Source organism: Nuphar pumila, chromosome 4 (assembly GCF_984573655.1).
Source record: "Nuphar pumila chromosome 4, dmNupPumi1.hap1.1, whole genome shotgun sequence".
NCBI lineage: Eukaryota > Viridiplantae > Streptophyta > Magnoliopsida > Nymphaeales > Nymphaeaceae > Nuphar > Nuphar pumila.
The window spans coordinates 5580440-5602357 of NC_143252.1; the positions used below are offsets into that span (position 1 = coordinate 5580440).

Genomic DNA, 21918 nt, shown 5'->3' on the forward strand with positions numbered 1-21918 from the left:
CAGTTATACAACTATACCATTGGGTTTTGAACTTGCAACATCCGGACACAAGATGACACTAGCTGCTCCTACCAGACAAGCATAGCCCCCCTCCCCCCCTTTAGGCAAAAAAAAAACTTTTTTTTGAAAAACTTCTCTTATAAAAAACTATCATAGGCAAAACTTTCTTAGAGTTTCTCTCTCTTCCAAACGTGCCCTATAAGCATCTTAAAAGGAAAACTTTAATCGGCATTGGGTCGGGTCTGATGTGTATGAGGTCTGATGTGTATGAACTTTAGGTGGTGCATCAACAATTGGCTAAAACGTGTTCATATGTGCTTTAGGTGGTGCACCAACAATTGGATAAAGGGTGTTCATATTTGCTTTAGGTGATGTACCAACAATAGGCTAAAAGGGTGTTTATATTTTTTTAAGTATTATTGTTAACGTTAATAAACATGAATAACTTATTGTGGGGGAATGGTATGAAAACCTGTTCAAAGGAAACCCTCCCAAACCTCCCCAATAAAAATTTGTGGTGTTTTTTTTTTTTAAATTAAGACCGTACAGATGTGTTTAGCATGTCGACTTGGATCATGAATTTTGGATAGAAAGATGATATTGAGAGCCTCTAAAATTTATGAAAATTGTAAGTCGTTGATTTTGAAACTTATCAAAACTTATCCATGCATCATAATAAAATGCTCCAATGATTCCTATAAAAACAAGCATTATAGATCACATATGTCCTGTCAGAATTTTGAAAGAAATACAAAAAATCCAATAAAAAGGAGGGTTTGGAAGGGTTTTTCATTGGGAGGTTTTCATTTTCCACTTATTGTGTAACTATAGATATCTACATTTGCATATAACATTACTATATAAAATTTTACACATAACCCCACTGAGCCATACCAAATTGCTTGACTTCACAACCATCCCCAGCCATGCAGTCAGCCATTATTAATCCCCACAATGGGAACAACACCTAAGAACAGAAAGGAACATCAGCAATAACAGCAAAGAGAGACATTATAAAAAATAGCAGGTTGGGATTGTCCTCACAAAAAAACAGTTTGGGATCAGTGGTTTCGTGCAATTGTATTTACTTTGTATTATTCTTTCTGTCCTGATTTGACATTAGGCTACCATCTTTTCTGTCTTTCTGTTTTTGGTAAATTAAAAAAGTAAAACAAAATTACTTTACAAAAATAAAGTTGGGATAATTGATTCATCCTTATCCTCATTGTACTTTTCCCTCTGTCAAAAGTTCAAAACATTCAATAAAAAAATTAAATTCCGTTTTGTTTTTTACTATTTTTTGAGAGAGATGGCATTTAAGACACCCAAGACCGACGTTTTGGAAACGCCGATTCGCCCTCTCTCTCTCTCTCTCCAGGGTTTCCCAATCCCCCGAGGTACATTCTTCTTCTTCTTATCACCTCCTTCGTTGCACATTATGTTGCTCTCTTTTTGTGTTTTTTTTTATATTACCTTTGTTGTTTGGTTTCTTTGAATTCCTTTAAACAATGCGCTTAATCTGTGGGTTTTTTGAGGGTTCTGTGATTTTATGCTTTTAGAACTTTTCTTTTGCTTTTTTGGGTTTTTCTTTATTATGGTGAATTATTTTGTGTTTCTGCTAGTTTTTGTGAGGTAATAATCTAGGGTTTTGGGTTGTCATGGGGAGTTTTGATTGGTGTTTCTTAAGGTACATTTGGGTGTTTGGGGGTGGGTTTTTTGGTTGGTTGGGGTTTTTTGGTTGATTTCCTGGGATAGGGTTAGGGCTATTGGTTGTGCCTTGTTGCATTTGTAGTTTTTTTCTTTTCTTTTCTTTTGTTTGGTATTTTAAATATTTTTGTTGGTTAATTTTTCCTGAAGGTTGTGTTTGGTGGGTTTCCCTTTTGTTTGAGTAGTTGGTATTCCTCCGATCCTTATGAAAATGGCGAAATTCTCGGCTAAATCCTTCGAAGAAGGAATTCTGCTAATTATACGAATTTCTCGTCCAAGTTGATGGGTTGTCACGAGTTCGAAACCCATGGATGTTTGTCCTTTGCTGCAGGGCCGAAGCTGGGTGTACTCTCTGATGGGCGAGGAGGGATCTGGGGTTTTATGCCGATGAACTCAGGGAGAAAGACGGTTTTTCTGCGTTTATAAAAAAAATGATTTGTTCCTTTTTTCTTCTAAAAAAATGTTGTTTGATACGACAAAGGCAAATTGGCGAGTAAAATTGTGAGATTGTGACTACGCTTCTAGCTGCATTGAGGGGTAGGCATGGGTAAAGGTGTTCGGGTTCTGGTTCCGGTGAGTCTTGATGCATTTTTGCAAGACACACATGGTGCCGTCATGGTTATGGAGTCATCCATCTCTTTTGCTTCTGGATTTTATGAAAGGAGCCAGCTAGTGAAGAGCTCCTAAAAATTCTGCACCCAAATGCCTTTTGGTTTTCTGTTACTCTAATGACATAAAAAGATCGTCATTAGGTTGGCTTAATATGATTCTGCGTTGTTTTTTCTTATTTGGTTTTGTTAATTAAAGTTTTTTGGCGTAATTTCAGGATGTGAACAACCAAAGAGCGGTGGAGGGTTGAATTTGGCCAGCTTGGAATGTGGGGATTGAATACCTGAAATGTATGTTTATCAAATGGTGGCTTTCACGTATTAGAGTTTCTGAGGTTCATGGCCTGAATTTTTTAATGCTTAATTTGTAAAACACCTACTATTTGGAGGAGTAAATTTTGGACACAGTTTAGGTTCTTCTAGTTCTGGCGCTCCCAGAGAATGTAAAATTTGCATATACATAAATCTATTGTTGTGTCCTATGGGTGTCTTGTTTTTGTCTCATATGTGTGGGATTGTTAAGGCAGTTAGTTTACTGAGGTGTGGTCTGGAGATTCAGATTAATTGAAGTTGTTCATCCTACTTGGTCCTTTCAATCTATATGAACCTTCTTGGTTTTGACTTCTCCCCAAAGGATTTATCTTCAAAAAATTTGGTTATGAATTTGAGGTGAGAAGCCTGAAAAAGCTTTAATATTGGAAAAGGGCTGGTTTTTGCACCTCTGATCACTGGAAGCCTGTAAGTAAAGCTCATATCGTATATATGATGAATATTGTGGTCTCTTGTTGCTAAAGAAGAGGGATAATTATGGATCAGACTGGTAGAATAGAAAGTGAGTGTATCCTGGATCTTGAGAGTGGTGGAACCAACAGTGCTGAAGAAGAATCAAAAGTTACTGTTTCTGGCAATGAACAATCAAAGAAAACACTTGGAAAAGATTGGAGTGGCTTTGTGATGTTGGATGAATCTGTAAGAGGTGTGGATACTCCAAATTTGTGCAATCATGCAACCTATGTTTCTGATACTGGAAAACCAGAATTATCAGCAATGAAAAAATTAGGGGAAGACAACGCAAGCTTCAGGGTGAAAATACTTGAAGGTGAAAAACCTAGAAAACCAAGCTGTAAAAAGCCTCCAAAACCACCACGCCCGCTGTTGTTGGATGCTGCAGATCAGAAGTTGGTCCAGCAGCTCTCAGAGCTTGCAATGCTGAAGCGGGCAAAGATTGAAAGGATGAAAGCTTTGAAGAAGATGAAAGCCAGCAAAGTAGCACCATCTTCAAATGGTAGCCTTTGTGCCATGATCATCACAATTCTCTTTTGCCTAATTATAATTCTGCAAGGTACCTACCGCCATCCCATCATTGTTGTGAGATATCTTCATTACCTCCATTTACTATTGTTCAAATATCGCAGTGTTTCTAGCTTGATCAGATTTGAGCATTTCTGAATGAATACTGTTGATCAAAGTACACATCTATAAGTTAGACCGTTATTTTTGTATCTTTCTTTCTTGGTCCAAGCAATTGCTCTGTTTCTCCCTTTCTGGAGATTCTATAAGGTATCAATTACTGTAAGGTCTTGAATTATTCATAGTTGCTGATTGATATCCTCTACATTTGCTAATACTAAACTCTGCAGAGACATCCTTTTCGATTATGATGATAATTGACTTAAACTGTTTCCATGGTCATGTGGGATAAGTGGTTCACCAGTCCGAGGAGAAGAAAGGAGATCTATCTTTTTCAAGAGACAGAAACCTGATCCATCGGCCACCCCCCTCTTTTGTTTTAATTCTTTTTTCAAAAATCTGCCTAACTTATCAGATATTTACAAAAGGCTGCCTAACATTCTGATAATTAGATGTAGCTGCCTGATTTGATAGTTTACGTTTCAAAGATTTGCTTGGTTTTAAAATCTCTCTCTCTCTCTCTCTCTCTCTCTCTCTCTCTCTCTCTCTATATATATATATATATATATATATATATATAGAGAGAGAGAGAGAGAGAGAGAGAGAGAGAGAAACTTATGCAAGCACAAATTTTCAATAGAAATTGGCAAAAGAAAGATTAATGTGGTTTATGCTTATGCTCCATGGTGCACTGTGTATGACTACCTCTATTATATGATATGTCATGGTTGTACTTGGACTCCTTGTGACCTGCTCAGTTGAGCAAAATGAAAAAGGTGTTACAGTAGTTAAAAAGGATGTTTTTATCTATTACCTTCTTACCTGCTTGTGTCATCCAACTCTATCCTGTTCAAGATTTTGGGTCACTGGTGCCTCTTTTTTTGGTGCCTCATTTTATAATATTTGCACCTGATGTTTTTTCCTTTATTTTATTAAAATCTTGTAGGTGTCTTCTCTCAGAGCAATTCTAGTGTGAACTTTCAAGGTTCGCCTGTTCCTGCCATGTCAAGAGGGCCAGGCTTAATTTCAGTCCAGTTCAGCAGTAATGACTCTATAGGCAGCACTTCTGCTTCTGCATCTGAATCACCTAGGTAGGTTCTAATAGTGATTGGATTTTGACAAGCAATTCTTGTACCAACAGATTACTGCAGCATTTTTATTTTGTCCTAGATGATAGTACTGAACTCCTAAATACCACCAGATTCCATATGAAACCTTGGAAACCCCTTCAATGTGTATTTACCATTTATAAAGCCAAGCTAACTATTAGCAGTATTTCTTTGATGCCCCACATTTTTGTTTCCTAAGGAGACTGAGTTGCCATCTTTCTTAAGGCTGTGTTTGGGAGCTGGTGTTGGAGATGAGATGAGAGGGGTGATGGGAGTGGAGATGAAAATGGGAGATGAGTCTGGAGTTGTCAACATCCTTGTGAGCAAAGGCGTAGCTAGGGGGGGCAGGACTGGGCTGTAGCCCAGTCCTGCCTCCCGAAACAGTTAATTTTTTTTTTAAAAAGCCCAGTCCTAGCCCAGCCCTGACTGCAGCAAATAGTTTGATTTGTCCATATGAAATAGATTTTTATTAATAATTGTAGCCATTTTTTATTTTATCTCAAAAATTTTTTTTGGGGGCGCTAGCCCCGAACCCCCGACTATCGCACAAATAAATTTGTTTTTGCTACACCCCTGTTTGCCCCCCCCCCCCCCCCCCCCCCCCCTCACATGAATTCTAGCTACGCCCCTGCTTGTGAGGATGTACTTGCGAGAATGTAGTTGAAAATGGCCCATCTCCATTCCCAACACCTGCCTCATCTCCCAAAGTGGGGTTCCCAAACATCTGTGGGGGTAGGGTAGTATTAATTACACCCTCATTAAATACCATCTCCGCCTCCCAAACAAAGCCTAAAATGTTTGGAAGCAGCAAAACTTTAATTTTTCTTTGCATGGAAGATATACACCTTGCAGTCTATTTTTTCCTTTCATAAAAATTATGGAGAAAACAAATTGGATGTGTCATTTATAAAAGTCAAGTGCTTGAAAGCGATTGCTAAATATTGCATGAGAGTAATATTGGGCATTACCATTAAGAGAACAAAATTTGAATGTTTTAGTAGACTATTCATAAGCCAAGTTACTATCATTTGATGTTTTATGGTTTCATGTTCTTTTATTTCAGAGATTGCTACCATTGGGTTTAAGACAAGTTTTGAATATTTTAGTAGACTATTCATGAGCGAGGTTACTATCATTTGATGTTTTATGGTCACAGAAATCTGATTGCAGGTTCTTTTGTTGCAGCATTATAGAGCAGACGTCAGGTGCAGATATGGACGAAAGGAGTTCACAATAAAGCAAGGCTATTACTTTCAATGGAGAGTTTTTCTTTGGGTGTCATTCCAGTTGGGTAATTTTTGTTTGAGAAAAAGTTCACCCTTTCTGATGACCACGACTCAGCTGGGGTTGCCATAGTTTGTTTTGTGAACTTATTATGTTGTGCATGTGTACAGAGGCCGTCTTTCCCTAGAAAAACAAAAATTACAGTGTACCGACTATAGATCTTGTTGCCTACTGTGGTGTGTTGGAAACTTTCTGCGGAAAACAGAACTCCCAAGTTTGTTATACAACCCCATGCAAGGGGAGCCACTTTCCCTTGAAAGGGATGCTTGGGAGGGAAAGTGCTTCTCCATGGGGGGGAGGCGTGAACTCATTTGTGCATATGTACAGAGACTGCCTTTTCCCAGAAAAACAAAAATTGCAGTGTACCGACTATAGATATTGTTGCCTACTGTGATGTGTTTGGAAACTTTCTGCTGAAAGGAGAACTCCAAAGTTTGTTATACAACCCATGCAAGGGAAGCCACTTTCCCTTGAAAGGTATGCTTGGGAGGGAAAGTGCTTCTCCATGGAGGGAGGCGTGAACTCATTTTGATGGGAAAGATGTTTTTTGCATTTGTAATATTGACTTCACCACATCTTTCTTATGGGGATGTATGTTTCACCCGTTCTTTCCTATGAAAGACCCTTTTTTTCATAGGAAAGGGCATGAAACAAACGACAAAGCAACTTTAAACATTCAAAGGAGTTGCTGTGTAACATCCCTTTAAACCAAATAATATTTTGTAGGGCGTTAGAGCTTTATTTGTCCTTGCAGTTTATGGTCTATTTGAGGCGAAACACAATAATCAGTTCCAAAGAAAACGGGTGAATTGTAACACTTTTTATGCAACTCTTTTTTCCTCCAAATAATCACCCACGAATCTTTCCAGCCCCCCCCACAAATCTTTCCAGTTGTTATTTGTGAAACTCTGTAGAGGGCTTTCAATGACATCGCCTTGGTGTGGGTAAAAATGCATCCTTGTGATGTCAAATGCCATCAGGTTGCCACTGAAAAAGGACGTCAATCTCGTAGTAAGATGCAAAATGTCCTAGTCTGCACCTGCTGTGTTTCTTTTTTTTGAAAGGCAAGCTTGGGTTAGGCAGACCTCTACCAGTTATACAACGATACCATTGGGGTTTGAACTTGCAACGTTCAAACACGTGCAGTAATTGCCCCTACCAGACAAGTGGAGACCCGTTGGTATGCACTAGGGGTGTTAACGGGTCAGGTTTGGTTTGGAACCAGACTTGGACCCCATTTTTAAGTATGGTATCAGGTATAAATCCGGATCTAATTGGCTCCTCTATAAGAAAAACCATACCCGGACCCAATAATAACTACATGAACCAGACCCAGACCATACTTGGTAAAACCATATTTTTTTATCATTTTTACAACGAAAAATTCTGGGTCTTAAATCAAAACTTGGGTCGGATCCAGGTCTGGTATAAAATTTCACAAATTATACCTGGGTCCATATATTAATGGGACCTTAGGTCCAGACCTGGATCATGTTATTTATCACCATACCCAGACCCTATAGGGCTTGGTTCGGGTCCAGGTAAACCCAACCCGTTGAAATCCCTAATCTGCACCTGCTATGTTTAAACCAACTTAATTTGATGAGTTCGACTTTAGGGATTCAAATTAACGGTCAGGAGAACTTGCAGCTATCTTAATTGCCGTAAACATCCAAATCATACTCCAGTTGCATTTGTTGAATGTTAAATTGTTCCTAAGCGATGCATCAAATGAGATAGCCGGATGGTTTATGGCACATAATCATAAATAAGCAAATATGCAAAGTTTTTAGAATTAAGATATAAGGACAATTTTTTTATTATTCAATTGATAAAAAATATTTTTGACATTTTATTTTAATGTTCACGTGTCATAGAGTCACATGTCGTGTCCTATCACCTAGGCATGAGACCCTAATGGTGTCCCTCCGTGACACACCAATGCGGTTTCCCATTTCATGGCCAAATGGCAGGAAGGCCTTCTTAACTAAAAAGAATGGCACAATTAAGATCATCTATAGAATAGAAAAAGGGGATGGTCCACCCACCTCTCCCCCTCCAAATCCTGCATGTAGATATCTTTTTTTTTGGCAAATCTAACCGTACAGATGTGATATCGATGGTCAAAAGCCTACAAATAGTCTCTTGGATCTTTTTTTTTTTACGTGTTATAAAATTCTACCTGATCCGAGTCTACTTATAGGTTTTTGACCATGGAGATCACATCTGTATGGTCAGATTTGCCAAAAAAAAACATATCTACATGCAGACTTCCAAGGGAATGACGGTGAATCATCCCCCTTCTCAAATAGAACATGCAAATGTGATCATACATCTCACATTTGTGTTCTTGCCCTGCACCGAGTTCTGTTGAATTTTAAACTTTCCTTTTTGAAATATCGGAAAATGTGCGAGTGAAAGAGAGCACATCAGGGTACCGGTACCCCTGATCGTAATACAGGTTTTTAAGTTTGTTGCTGGCCATCCATCCGATAAGCTCTAGATGTCACTGCCTCATCGAGCCTAGCTTCTAAGCCCAAACAAGCTGGACAATGAACCAAGCCCAACATAGACTCAAGTAGATATGAATTTACTCGTGCCACTGAGAAAGGGCCCAATGCCTCTAGCCTGTTACATTCTTGCCCAAAGTACAACAGAATGCAGTTAAAGCTTCAAGATAGAGTTGATAAAAGGCACTACTGTTTCTTGTTTCCACAGGGAACCACTCATGGCAATCAAAGGAATTAAAGGACCCCCTTTCAGCTTACAAGTAAGATGAAAATGATGTATCAAAGAACAAACAGCGCAACATAGCTTTGTGTTGCATTTCATTTTGTCTGTTTAAGCTTTGATACGTTAAACTGGAGAGTAGAGCAACCTGAATTTCAGCTAAAATCTGCATTTCAGATTCATTTTTTCCATAAATAAGAGAGAAGCAAAATGCAGAGGACGACATCAGAAAATAGTTTTGCAGACATACTGTTCAAAAAGGAACATGACAGCCAGTTCAGAAGTTCACCCATTCAGGTGACTTCTGGTATGGGAAACAAAAAGAAGATTTACTTGGAACTCTCGGCTCTTGGTCTCCATAATCCTAGCCTGTACTTGTGGGTGAACTTCAGAATCAATTTCCTCTATAATTCAATGCAACATCAAAATTTTGTCAAATCTCAGTCAGTTTTATATTATTAAATCATGATTTAAAATATCTTCAGCACTTTATATTAGAAAAGAAAGATACCATCTGGCACAAACTAATGGGAAATTTAGAGTTCTAATACATATCAATATAACTGGACGATCAGGATCGAAAACAAATGTAGCAACATTTTTTTAGACATCCAAAATCAAATTCAGCACAAACACCATCAACCAATCATGCCTGGATCCCGAATCTTAAATTACTTCCATCAAGCATGAAAGACAGAAAAAGAGAACTTCAGTAGAATTCTGAATCTTTCAAATATCATGTTATTTACAAACATCAATAGCATTTAGAATGATTCTACAAACATGGGAGAAAGCAACCTCAGAGGAGATCTAGAACACCAAACTGAAACCACATTGCAGCAATTTTGTTGGGCCATACAAGCAATGTTGTAAGCAATCTTATAAATATTGTACTGTATCATACAATACAATATGATAAATCAGCAATATTAAGATATCATATAACACTATAAAAATCATATTTTATGATTTATCAAATGGCATCAGCACATATTGAGCAATACAGTTCATATGGTAAGAGTCAACTCTCACTGGAAATTATGTTTTCAGCGAGTTTTCTTTTCCCAGCCATTTTGGTTGGACTTTTAAGGCTAAATGAGTCATTTCAACAGTGAAAACCTTAAAAAACTCCTTTTTCATACCTTAAATGTTGGAGTTTTTTGAGGTTTTTCTCCAATCTGACCTTTAGAAGGACCGACTTATGCAATATCTTTAAGGGTACATTTGTGTGTGTTTTTGAAAAGTGAAAATACTGTTAAAAAGAGATTCACTTTCAAAATCTCATGAGACATCATGAGAAAGTGAATCATTTTAAATCTCATTTTTGAGTTATGTGAGGCTTGCTTTTGGGGTTCTGTGCCAAAAAAGTTTTATGTTTGGTTCCTTCTGGGGTACTGTTGAAATGAGATTCACTTTCTAAATCTCATATGATTCCAAATCACATGAGATGCAACCAAACATACCCAAGTGCTTGCCTTAATTCAACTTTTGGGAAGTTAGATTTTAACTGTGAACGAAGTGAACACTGTGTTTCAGATGAAAATCTTGTCCCCTTTTTTGAAAATATAGAATTTGCATAGAAGAATATAAACATTATTTAGACAGCACAAAGGAGCATGTAGCTTCACACATCCAAATATTTAACAAAAGATGTAAATGACCAAAATTATTTGCTTATACAAAGTTACAGGGGTAAAATGAGAAAACAAAAGCTACAGGAATTAGAGACTGGAATATGTTTTAACCATGGAAAGAAAAGCTTCTTCCAAGAAAGTTGAAATTGTTGGGAGTGGTAGACCTAGTGTCTGTGACCCTTCTAAATAGAAGATCCAGACACAAAAAGACAATGGGAACTGCTAATAGTGGGACTGAGGAATATCTACCAACTAATAGGAAGAATAGAAGAACCACGTAAGAGGGAAGGTTTACTAGACTTGAGCAGGAAGTTCCTTATTTGTCTCAACCAGAATGATCACAGGTGTCCAACTTGACATCCATTATACTATGGCTTTGAAGTATGCGGTTAAATAGGCAGTTTTAGACTTTTAGTAGTTAGGTAACCTTTTTAATGACACGTGTAAGCAATTTCATGCAAGAAAATTGTGTTGATCAAACACAGTTGTAGCAAAAAAAATTGCTTGATTTTGTAGTTTTATCATTTTGTGCTTTTCTCTTGTAATCAAAATCTTTAAGCAAATTATTTTATATTTTTTCCTAAATTTTCCTATCTCCTTTTTTGTTTTTCAATTGTAAATTTGCATTCCCTCTCAGTTTTTTGTGCACCTCACTAATGTACGATATAATAACCCTTCTGAAGAACCATTTTTCAACAATTATAGGTTCATGAACCACATCATACATCTACCATTCTAACAATTAAAAAGTTGATTAAGTGGTCACCCAATATCAGCAAGGTGGTTGAATGTTTGGCAAAGTTTGTAGTAGTACCGGATGAATGACCTCTTTCAGATGTGAGGGAGATAAACCTTCAGGTTGTAACAGGTCACACTCAGTCCAGCAGCAGGGTGGAATTTACAGTGAGATCAGGAGGAGGTGACTAGATCATATCAGGTTTCCTCTGATATATTATGCTTGGAAAACATGGTCCTGGAATGGGCCGGTGACAAGTCAGTCATTTCCCTATGCACATCAAACAAGTGCTGAAAATCTTGAATTATTGCGATAAAGGAAGGCAGATGCATATCCACCTCGCTTCCCCAGGTCAGTAGACCTAATTCATAAGCTCACAGTTTCTAATTGTAACCCTGTGTGAATACCACACTGCTGTTACTTCATTCTATACGGAATGGGGAGTTTTGTGTTTTGGAAAGACAAACCCCCTGATTCTTGATCATCTGATTTTTTGTCCCTCGGGGGTGTACATTTTGTAACTAGATTTTGTTAACAAAAGGGAGGGGCCTCTCCCCCAACTGATTCATTTACGAAATAAAAAAAAACTAATAAAAAGTTGACATGAACAGCCATTTATACTAAAATTACATATATCCTAGCAATAACTAAAATTTTGATAGATATATCTTGAGAGTTTCCATAGCTCTAAAAGGTTTTCTTTGTGAGACACAGACATGCCCTAAAAATAGGTGTGCTACTGTGCTTTGAACATGAGTTATATACAGGCATCAAGAAGGCTCAAAATGGGATTTATATTTCTCTTAGTTTAGAACATTAAGTAGGTATACCAATCACGATATCATTAACGATTTGGGTACCTGACCAGGATTCTGGTTGTCTGCTTTATCGCTGATAGTTTCTATTTCTTATATTTAACTGTTAGAAAAATCAGATTCTAGTTTGCAAGTGGCCAAATGGGATGCCTGGATTAGTTGTCACACCATACAGGCAAGGGTTTATGGTGAAAACCCCATGTTGGTTATGCCCTCAGCTTGTGTAGCAAAAAGAAAATAAATCGAAAAAGAAAAATCTATACAGTTTAGACCTTATTTGAAAGAAATAACAATGCTTCTTTCCTAGCCATAAATAGAAATAGGAATGGAGTAGGGATTGTTATGAGTAGTGAGTTTATAGATAATGTAGTTGAGGTCCATAGGAAGGGTGATAGGATTTTACTTATTAAATTAGTATTAGGTACGGATATTATTAATATTATTAGTGTTTATGCACCTCAATTAGGTTTAGATGATTCCATTAAGCGTCAATTTTGGGAAGATTTAGATGGAGTAGTACAAGAGATATCTTATGGAGAAAAGCTTTTCATCGGCGGTGACCTTAATGGACATGTAGGCATTAGTAGGGATAGATTTGAGAGTATCCATGGAGGCTATGGTATAGGAGAAAGAAACGAAAATGGAGAAAGGATTTTAGATTTTGGTTTGTCCTATGATATGATCTTATCAAACACTTGGTTTAGGAAGAGAGAGTCTCACCTAGTAACATTTAAAAGTGGGGTTAATACGAGTCAGATAGATTTTTTTCTACTTAGAAAGAGAGATAGGGGTTGCTGCATCGATTGTAAGGTTATACCGAGAGAAAGTGTAGCTACACAACATAGAGTCTTAATTTTAGATCTTAGAATTAGACAATGCCGCAAAAGGGATAGACATAGGATAGATCCTAGAATTAAGTGGTGGGCACTGGAAGGAGCTAAACAAAGAATGTTTGTAGAGCAGGTAGTTAAGGAAGCTAATTGGTGTCTCGAGGAGGATTCATAATCAATGTGGAATAAGATAGCGGGTGGCATGAGAAAGGTGGTTAAGGAGGTATTGGGTGAGTCTAAAGGCGGTGGACTGCTAGGTAAGGCTACAACATGGTAGAACAAGGATGTCAAATTAGCTATTAAGGTTAAAAGAGAGTGTTATAGAAATCTAAGTAAGAGTCGTGATAATGAGAATTTGAAGAAGTATATGATAGCAAAGAAGGAAACTAAAAAAGTAGTTCGAAACGCGAGAGATAAACGCGAGAGATAAGGTATATAAGGAGGTTTATGACAAGTTGGATACCACAGAGGGCGAGAATGATATTTGTAGGCTTGCAAAGATGAGAGATAGGAAATCGAGGGATTTGGGTATGGTTAGATGTATCAAAGATGAAACACAAAGGGTTTTAGTCAAAGATGCGGAGAATAAGGAGAGATGGAAAGATTATTTTGATAAGCTATTTAATGGAAGTTATGCTCAGGATCTTGGAGACTTGTCCATTCCTTTTCATGAGATGAATCGTGACTTCATGCGCAAGATTCAAAAGAAAGAAATTGCAGAGGCTTTGAAGAAAATGAAATCAAGAACGGCAGTTGACCCAGATGGTATACCTATCGAGGCTTGAAAATGCTTGGAAGAGAAAAGTTTAGAATGGTTGACAAATCTTTTTAACAAGATTTGGCGGACAAATAAGATGCCTAATGAGTGGAGAAAGAGTACTTTGGTGCCTCTATATAAGAATAAAGGTGATATACAAGATTGCACAAACTATCGTGGTATAAAACTCATGAGTCATACTATGAAACTTTGGGAGAGGGTGATTGAGTCTAGGTTGAGGAAGATTGTCATGATATCGGAGAATCAATTTGGTTTTATGCCTGGAAGATCAACTATGGAAGCTATACATCTTCTTAGACAACTTATTGAGAGAAATAGAGAGAGGAACAAAGATTTGCATATGATTTTATTGATTTGGAGAAGGCATACGATAGAGTACCTAGGGACGTTCTCTGATAGACAATGATGAAGAAAGGTGTTTCTCTCAAGTACATTAGTATAATTAAGTATATGTACGAAGGAGTAGTAACCAATGTCCGCACTTGTGGAGGGGTGACAACCAATTTTTCTATAAAGGTTGGGTTACATCAAGAATCTGCTTTAAGCCCTTTCCTATTTGCTATAGTGATGGATGAGCTTACGAGATCAATTCAAGAAAATGTGTCGTGGTGTATGTTGTTTGCTGATGATATTGTTTTGATTGATGAGTCTAGAGCTGGGGTTAATGCCAAGTTAGAATTATGGAGACAGACATTGGAAGCAAGAGGTTTTAAGTTAAGTAAGAGTAAGACAGAATATATGGAATATCGGTTTAATAAGCAACGAAGTAGTGATGGGAGTGTAATGAAGCTTGGTGAGCAAGAAATACCGGTGGATGATTGTTTCAAATATTTGGGATCTATCATTCAAAAGTATGGAGAAATTGATGGAGATGTAAATCATAGGATAAAGGTTGGGTGGATGAAATGGAAAAGTACAACTGGAGTGTTGTGCGATCGTAGAATGCCATTGCGGTTAAAGGGAAAGTTTTATAGGACGACTATTAGGCCCGCTTTACTATATGGTACGGAATATTGGGCTGCCAAGAGACATCATATTCAAAAAATGAGTGTAGCTGAGATGCGTATGCTTAGATGGATGTGTGGAAATACAATAAAAGCTAAGATTTAGAACGAGGAGATACGTAAGAAGGTAGGCGTTGCACCCATTGAAAATAAGATGAGAGAGAATTGTTTACGGTGGTTTGGACATATTCGGTGAAGGCCTAATGATGCCCCAGTTAGAAGGATGGAGAAATGAGAAAATATATTAGTTAAAAGAGGTCGAGGTAGGCCTAAGAAGACTTGGAGAGAAATGATAGGAAAGGATATGAATGCTTTGAACCTCACTGAGGACATGGCATTGGATAGAAATGATTGGAGGAAAAGGATTCATATGGAAGACCCAAAATGATTTTCTTTGTTGGTTCATATCGCCGACCCCAATTGTTTTGGGATGAAGGCATAGTTGTTGTTGTTGTTGTTGTTGCTGTTATTACTTCTTTAACACATCTATGCAGATGTGCATGTGTAGAAAAAAGATTTTTTTTTACAGTTTACAGCAATTTTGGAAGAAATGCTTTTGTTTCTTTCCAGGTCCATTTATTCATGATTTCTGCTTTTATATACTTAATCACATCTGTGCAAATGCACAGATCAATTTTTTTTGTCTTTTATATCTATGAAAATTTAGAACTCCGCCTGTGTATAACTGTTTAGTTATACACTGCCGGTCCCAAGCCAGGATAAAGGAGGAGGGTTGCGGTAGGCCTGTGACAGCCAGCATAAAAACTTAGTCATACCCTATGAAAATGAACCAATATGAGAATTTCATTGGGGCGTTCCCTACTGAGCGACGCGCTGTACTCTCTAGGCCCGGAGGCAGTGATAAATGGGCAAGGGTTGCTAGGTCGTCGCCCACAAGCGACGCGTCACACCGGCGCCCGGGTGTGGTGTCAAATAGGCAAGGGTTCCCTCACTTTGTTGGACGGGTGGGGGTAAAGAAGTTAGTCCAAGACCATAAAATTAGGTTAGCCACTTGGAACATAGGGTCTTTAACTGGTAAGTTGGTAGAGTTAGTAGATGTTATGTGTAGGAGAAAGATTGATATTTTATGTCTACAAGAGACCAAATGGGTAGGTGAGAAAGCAAAAGTGATAGAACCTTGGGGATATAAGATTTGGTATACAGGAATAAATAGGAATAGGAATGGAGTAGGGATTGTTATGAGTCGTCAGTTTATAGATAATGTAGTTGAGGTCCGTAGGAAGGGTGATAGAATTTTACTTATTAAATTAGTATTAGGTACAGATATTATTAATATTATTAGTGTTTATGCACCGCAAGTAGGTTTAGATGATTCCATTAAGCGTCAATTTTGGGAAGATTTAGATGGAGTAGTACAAGGGATATCTTATGGAGAAAAGCTTTTCATCGGCGGTGACCTTAATGGACATGTAGGCATTAGTAGGGATGGATTTGAGAGTATCCATGGAGGCTATGGTATAGGAGAAAGAAATGAAAGTTGAGAAAGGATTTTAGATTTTTGTTTGTCCTATGATATGATCTTAGCAAACACTTGGTTTAGGAAGAGGGAGTCTCACCTAGTAACATTTAAAAGTGGGGTTAATACGAGTCAGATAGATTTTTTCCTACTTACAAAGAGAGATAGGGGTTGTTGCATCGATTGTAAGGTTATACCGGGAGAAAGTGTAGCTACACAACATAGAGTCTTAATTTTAAATCTTAGAATTAGACAATGCCGCAAAAGGGATAGACATAGGATAGATCCTAGAATTAAGTGGTGGGCACTGAAAGGAGCTAAACAAGGAATGTTTGTAGAGTAGGTAGTTAAGGAAGTTGATTGGTGTCTCACGGAGGATTCAGAATCAATGTGGAATAAGATAGCGGGTGGCATGAGAATAGTGGCTAAGGAGGTATTGGGTGAGTCTAAAGGCGGTGCACCACTAAGTAAGGATACATCATGGTGGAACGAGGATGTCAAATTAGCTATTAAGGTTAAAAGAGAGTGTTATAGAAATCTAAGTAAGAGTCGTGATAATGAGAATTTGGAGAAGTATATGATAGCAAAGAAGGAAGCTAATAAAGTAGTTCGAAACGCGAGGGCTAAGGTATATAAGGAGGTTTATGACAAGTTGGATACCAAAGAAGGCGAGAAGGATATTTATAGGCTTGCAAAGATGAGAGATAGGAAATCGAGGGATTTGGGTATGGTTAGATGTATCAAAGATGAAACGCAAAGGGTTTTAGTCAAAGATGAGGAGATTAAGGAGAGATGGAAAGATTATTTTGATAAGCTATTTAATGATAGTCATGTTCAAGATCTTGGATACTTCTCCATTCCTTTTCATGAGATAAATCGTGACTTCATGCGCAAGATTCAAAAGAAAGAAATTGCAGAGACTTTGAAGAAAATGAAATCAAGAAGGGCAGTTGGCCCAGATGGTATACCTATCGAGGCTTGGAAATGCTTGGGAGAGAAAGGTTTAGAATGGTTGACAAATCTTTTTAACTTGATTTGGCGAACAAATAAGATGCCTAATGAGTGGAGGAAAAGTACTTTGGTGCCTTTATATAAGAATAAGGGTGATATACAAGATTGCACAAACTATCGTGGTATAAAACTCATGAGTCATTCTATGAAACTTTGGGAGAGGGTGATTGAGTCTAGGTTGAGGAAGGTTGTCATGATATCGGAGAATCAATTTGGTTTTATGCCTGGAAGATCAACTATGGAAGCTATACATCTTCTTAGACAACTTATGGAAAGATATAGAGAGAGGAACAAAGATTTGCATATGGTTTTTATTGATTTAGAGAAGGCATACGATAGAGTACCTAGGGACGTTCTCTGGTGGACAATGATGAAGAAAGGTGTTTCTCTCAAGTACATTAGTATAATTAAAGATATGTATGAAGGAGTAGTAACCAATGTCCGCACTTGTGGAGGGGTGACAACCAATTTTTCGATAACGGTTGGGTTACATCAAGGATCTGCTTTAAGCCCTTTTCTATTTGCGATAGTGATGGATGAGCTTACGAGATCAATTCAAGAAAATGTACCGTGGTGTATGTTGTTTGCTGATGATATTGTTTTGATTGATGAGTCTAGAGCTGGGGTTAATGCTAAGTTAGAATTATAGAGACAGACATTGGAAGCTAGAGGTTTTAAGTTGAGTAAGAGTAAGACTGAATATATGGAATGTCGGTTTAGTAAGCAACAAAGTAGTGATGGGAGTGTAGTGAAGCTTGGTGAGCAAGAAATACCGGTGAATGATTATTTCAAATATTTGGGATCCATCATTCAAAAGTATGGAGAAATTGATGGAGATGTAAATCATAGGATAAAGGTTGGGTGGATGAAATGGAAAAGTGCAACTGGAGTGCTGTGCGATCGTAGAATGCCATTGCGGTTGAAGGGAAAGTTTTATAGGACGACTATTAGGCCCGCTTTACTATATGGTACGGAATGTTGGGCTGCCAAGAGACATCATATTCAAAAAATGAGTGTAGCTGAGATGCGGATGCTTAGATGGATGTGTGGAAATACAATAAAAGATAAGATTCAGAATGAAGAGATACGTAAGAAGGTAGGTGTTGCACCCATTGAAAATAAGATGCGAGAGAATCGTTTACGGTGGTTTGGGCATATTCGGCGAAGGCCTAATGATGCTCTAGTTAGAAGGTTGGAGAAATGGGAAAATATATTAGTTAAAAGAGGTCGGGGTAGGCCTAGGAAGACTTGGATGGAGATGATAGGAAAGGATATGAATGCTTTGAACCTCACCGAGGACATGGCATTGGATAGAAATGATTGGAGGAAAAGGATTCATGTGGAAGACCCAAAATGAATTTCTTTTTTTGGTTCATATCGCTGACACCAATTGTTTTGGGATGAAGGCGTAGTTGTTGTTGTTGTTGTTGTATATCTATGAAAATTTAGGATTTTTTTTTAAATGACTGTTTATGAGAATCTGTTGAAGACTAGCCTCTTTTGATAATTTCCACCCAACATCCAATTCCCAACTTTAGCCATCTATCCCAACCCTCGGACCTCTTGATCTCCATCATTCCATTCTAATCACAAGTCTAAGCCTTCCTCGTCACCCAGTTCTCCCATACCTCAGCTCTCTCCTTACTCTTTCACAGCCTCCATTGGAGAACCTTCATACTGCTCCTGGCTTTTTAACTGCAGAGCTCATGACCAGGTTGCGCTAAACAAGCCAAGCACGAGCTGTCTTGTTTACAAGGCATTTGGCAAAGTGCAACAGGCATCGGTGGAAGCAGCAGTCCCCACCATACCACCCTCACATACTGCACAATAAATGCAATAACTAACAAAAGAAGGAAGATGCCAAACGCAGATCAATTCCCCAATAATAACCAATCGCATGAGCAACTTAGCTTTGCCAAAAGGGCCTCCCCCCAAAATGATAGGAATTTAAAAGGGCCAAAAGAGCAATGCTGACGGTCCATCTATGCAGAAGGGATAACTTGTCCAGATTCCACCAAGTTCTACAGAAGGAGACCAAGTTGCCAAAGATAAAACCATTAAGACAGTTCTGAATCTAAAAGTGTTTTGCAATTATGGATTACAGGATTCACCATAATGTGTATAAAAATCGTTTTCTACCAAACATAGAGAAGAAGGCCAATGATATCCACTTTATATTAACACACTTATTGAGGTAGTCTTGCATCAATCTAAAGATTTCATCTGTTCTTCATTTTTCCATATCACTTGCTATCACCAAACAAGAACACGACACACACTGAGTAGAACAAGAAAAAGAAAGGTTACATCATGAACCACATAGATTAAGCCATCCATTCAAAAAGGAAAAGAAGAAGATTCGAGACACATACATGCTTGCAAGGGATCCCAAGCTTCCTCAGCTTCAGTGTCCTGGTGACCAGAAGCGTCTGGAAGTCTCCAATCTCAGCCTCGAGCTTGGGTATGTGGGACTCCACCCCTTTCCCCACACCTTGCAAGAACTCCGGAATGCCGACCTTCACTGCAATACATGTTCCCCACAAAAGATGATAAACGAATACATAACCAAAATCTTAATTCAAATCAAGAACACCCATCAAAATACCAAAAAGACTCGAATCGAGAGCACCCAACAAAATACCATCATCCCCAATATGCCTTAATAATCAAAAGAAAAACAACCAACAAAAGATAACAGAGTTTTTTTGTTTGGTTGAAAGGAAAAAACGAGGACAAATTCAGAAGTGGAGACGATGGGATTGCACATACCCACGTATTGATCGGAAGTGGAGAAGAATCTCGTGAGGCCACTGAGGAAAAGGGGTGAAAGAGCTCCTCCGTTAGAGATGAGGCGATTGGAGAGAGAAACAGACATCGCCATGACTCTTCCTTCAGGGTTGCCTTACCATACCCCTCCTCTTCACTCTCTTGTAAGCGAGCGCCCTCTTGCTTCTTCTCGCTTTTGAAGTCCCTCTTCTGGGCGCAGTCGCTGGTTGGATGCGAGCTGCGACAGGCAAGCTCTGATCTGACCCCCTCTGAGTCCGGGGTTGGGTTCGCGCTTGCCTCTAGTTAGGGACAAACAGAGGCGACATTTTTAAAATATCGTGAATATCCGATATTTTGGTTCCTGTTCTAAATAGCTAAAATGTCGATATGTTATCAGAATATCTTGAAAATATCGTTTTGCTGTGGATATCGTGACTTTATCAAACATTTTAACGGCACAAGGGAACATATTTACGAATGACAATCATCTCTCCGTTTAATCAGATTCGGTAGCTAAAGTTGGATCTGATTAGACCCGGATTCAGTATTAAGTTTTGCATCCAAATTCGATTAAAATCTGAATTTAAATACATATAAATGTCGGATTTTAAGCAAGTCAGATCTGGGTTGCGTTTTGGCTGATTCCAATCCGACTCTTAATGATAATTTAGATCCAATTATGCGAGTTTCGATTAGGTCGAATTTGCTAATGCTTAGATCCGACCTGAGTCCGACCATTTGCATCCCTACCTTTGGTAAAAAGAAGGTTAGACTGTCACCTTTTCAAATTTGCATTAAAAAAGTGGATTGTAACCACCATCCCCTAGCCGTGGCAGCTGCCAATTCCAGTCCGCGACTTTCCCAAATGCATAAACTCCCTCCAATTGCCAGTTACCAAACAGGGAACGCACACAAATTTTCTTATAAAGTTCCAAGTTGGAACTTTGCCAATTTTTGAAATGCAACAGATTTAATATTGAAAATTTACTAATTGCGAGTATTGCTTCGAAAGAATTCATCGAATGATGCTGTACAGTATTTTGGTTTTAGTTTTTTTGGATAACCTGTGTTTTGTTTTTGTGTCAATAATTTAGTTAAGTTATTTTTGCAATTCGTCATATAACTTAATTTTTTTATTTTATATTTTAAACCTTCAATCTTTATTCTCTTGAAAATATTTTTTAGATACAAAACGCAAATTCAATTGGCTTTTGCACTGCTCCGTTTGGAAGATGACAATTGAGCAGATTTGGTGGAAATGAGTTGGACGGAAATGGAAAGCATTGAAGGAATTGGTCTTATTTGGCAGCACCCTCTGTTCTTTTAAGGATTTATTTTACTTAATCCTCTTTGATTCTCTATCTTGTTTGACAACTTTTTTTTTATGAGATAAGCTGTGAAAACCACCTTACTCATGCGTCCATAGAATAAGAGTTGGTAAATAGAAAGATTTACCATCTTTATTTACTGGCAGAAAGATTTTTGTTTTAACCAGAATTCTTCGAGGAGAAAGATTTCGTAAATACCTCATGTTTGTCAAGGAAACCAAGACAAGAGAAAAAAAAGAGGATAGCAACATGGGCTTCTTCCCAATTTTCATTAATCTGCCAGTTTTCCTTCCCTTTTCAAACAGGTCTAATGGCAGTCCACGTCTTCCATATTTCTCTCAGGTTCGTGTCTTTTCTTTCCAATTACCACTTTCCAAACAGGCCCTTATATGATAATTTTATGTGTTTTGGAAGAGTTGGAACAGACAGGAATGAAGTATAATTGTTCGAGGAGCATAGAGCTTGTTTCTTACCTGGATATAAATTCTTAATTTTTGCCCATTCAATTTTGTGGTAAGTTGGTAGGGGGTTGCAGGAGGGTCAGCCCGATCCCCAAGACCGTAAGATGAGAGTTCAGAATCATTAGCCTCAAGGCCAATTTTTTTTAAAGGTAGTTCTGTAATTTAACCTTAGGCTCTTTGTTATATTTAACTAAACTAGTAGTTTCTTTGTAAAATTAGTAGACTCCCAT

At 38.0% G+C, this 21918-nt stretch overlaps 2 protein-coding genes across 6 annotated transcripts; one reads left to right on the forward strand and one right to left on the reverse strand.

The window, feature by feature from the left end:
* Positions 1–770: 770 nt before the first annotated feature.
* On the reverse strand, positions 771–20172 carry LOC149839157 (uncharacterized). 3 transcript variants are annotated; one of them, XM_090002329.1, is made up of 3 exons: positions 19903–20158; positions 19506–19654; positions 771–967 (listed from the first exon to the last, which is right to left on the reverse strand). In XM_090002329.1, exons 1-3 carry the CDS (start codon positions 20012–20014, stop codon positions 869–871), a joined length of 360 nt encoding a protein of 119 aa, XP_089858455.1. In that variant the 5' UTR covers positions 20015–20158; the 3' UTR covers positions 771–868. The 3 variants fall into 3 exon arrangements, with proteins under 3 accessions (XP_089858455.1, XP_089858456.1, XP_089858457.1); XM_090002330.1 differs by lacking the exon at positions 771–967 and adding an exon at positions 9002–9252 and having other exon boundaries at positions 19903–20172; XM_090002331.1 differs by lacking the exon at positions 771–967 and adding an exon at positions 19180–19411.
* LOC149839158 (uncharacterized) lies at positions 1347–6271 on the forward strand. Of its 3 annotated transcripts, none has more exons than XM_090002326.1 (4): positions 1347–1397; positions 2534–3657; positions 4672–4816; positions 6005–6271. In XM_090002326.1, exons 2-4 carry the CDS (start codon positions 3123–3125, stop codon positions 6069–6071), a joined length of 747 nt encoding a protein of 248 aa, XP_089858452.1. In that variant the 5' UTR covers positions 1347–1397; positions 2534–3122; the 3' UTR covers positions 6072–6271. The 3 variants fall into 3 exon arrangements, with proteins under 3 accessions (XP_089858452.1, XP_089858454.1, XP_089858453.1); XM_090002328.1 differs by having other exon boundaries at positions 6020–6271; XM_090002327.1 differs by lacking the exon at positions 1347–1397 and having other exon boundaries at positions 2526–3657.
* Positions 20173–21918: the final 1746 nt, after the last annotated feature.

Excerpts from the sequence above, each read along its gene's own strand:
- LOC149839157 (XM_090002329.1), bottom strand. The coding sequence starts at position 20,014 with ATGGCGATGTCTGTTTCTCTCTCCAATCGCCTCATCTCTAACGGAGGA. Across the intron at positions 19,655-19,902 it reads CACTTCCGATCAATACGTGG|TGAAGGTCGGCATTCCGGAG; the intron begins GTATGTGCAATC and ends CATGTATTGCAG. Across the intron at positions 968-19,505 it reads TTGGGATCCCTTGCAAGCAT|GTGTTGTTCCCATTGTGGGG; the intron begins GTATGTGTCTCG and ends TTCTGTTCTTAG.
- LOC149839158 (XM_090002326.1), top strand. The coding sequence starts at position 3,123 with ATGGATCAGACTGGTAGAATAGAAAGTGAGTGTATCCTGGATCTTGAG. Across the intron at positions 3,658-4,671 it reads CCTAATTATAATTCTGCAAG|GTGTCTTCTCTCAGAGCAAT; the intron begins GTACCTACCGCC and ends AAAATCTTGTAG. Across the intron at positions 4,817-6,004 it reads TCTGCATCTGAATCACCTAG|GTTCTTTTGTTGCAGCATTA; the intron begins GTAGGTTCTAAT and ends ATCTGATTGCAG.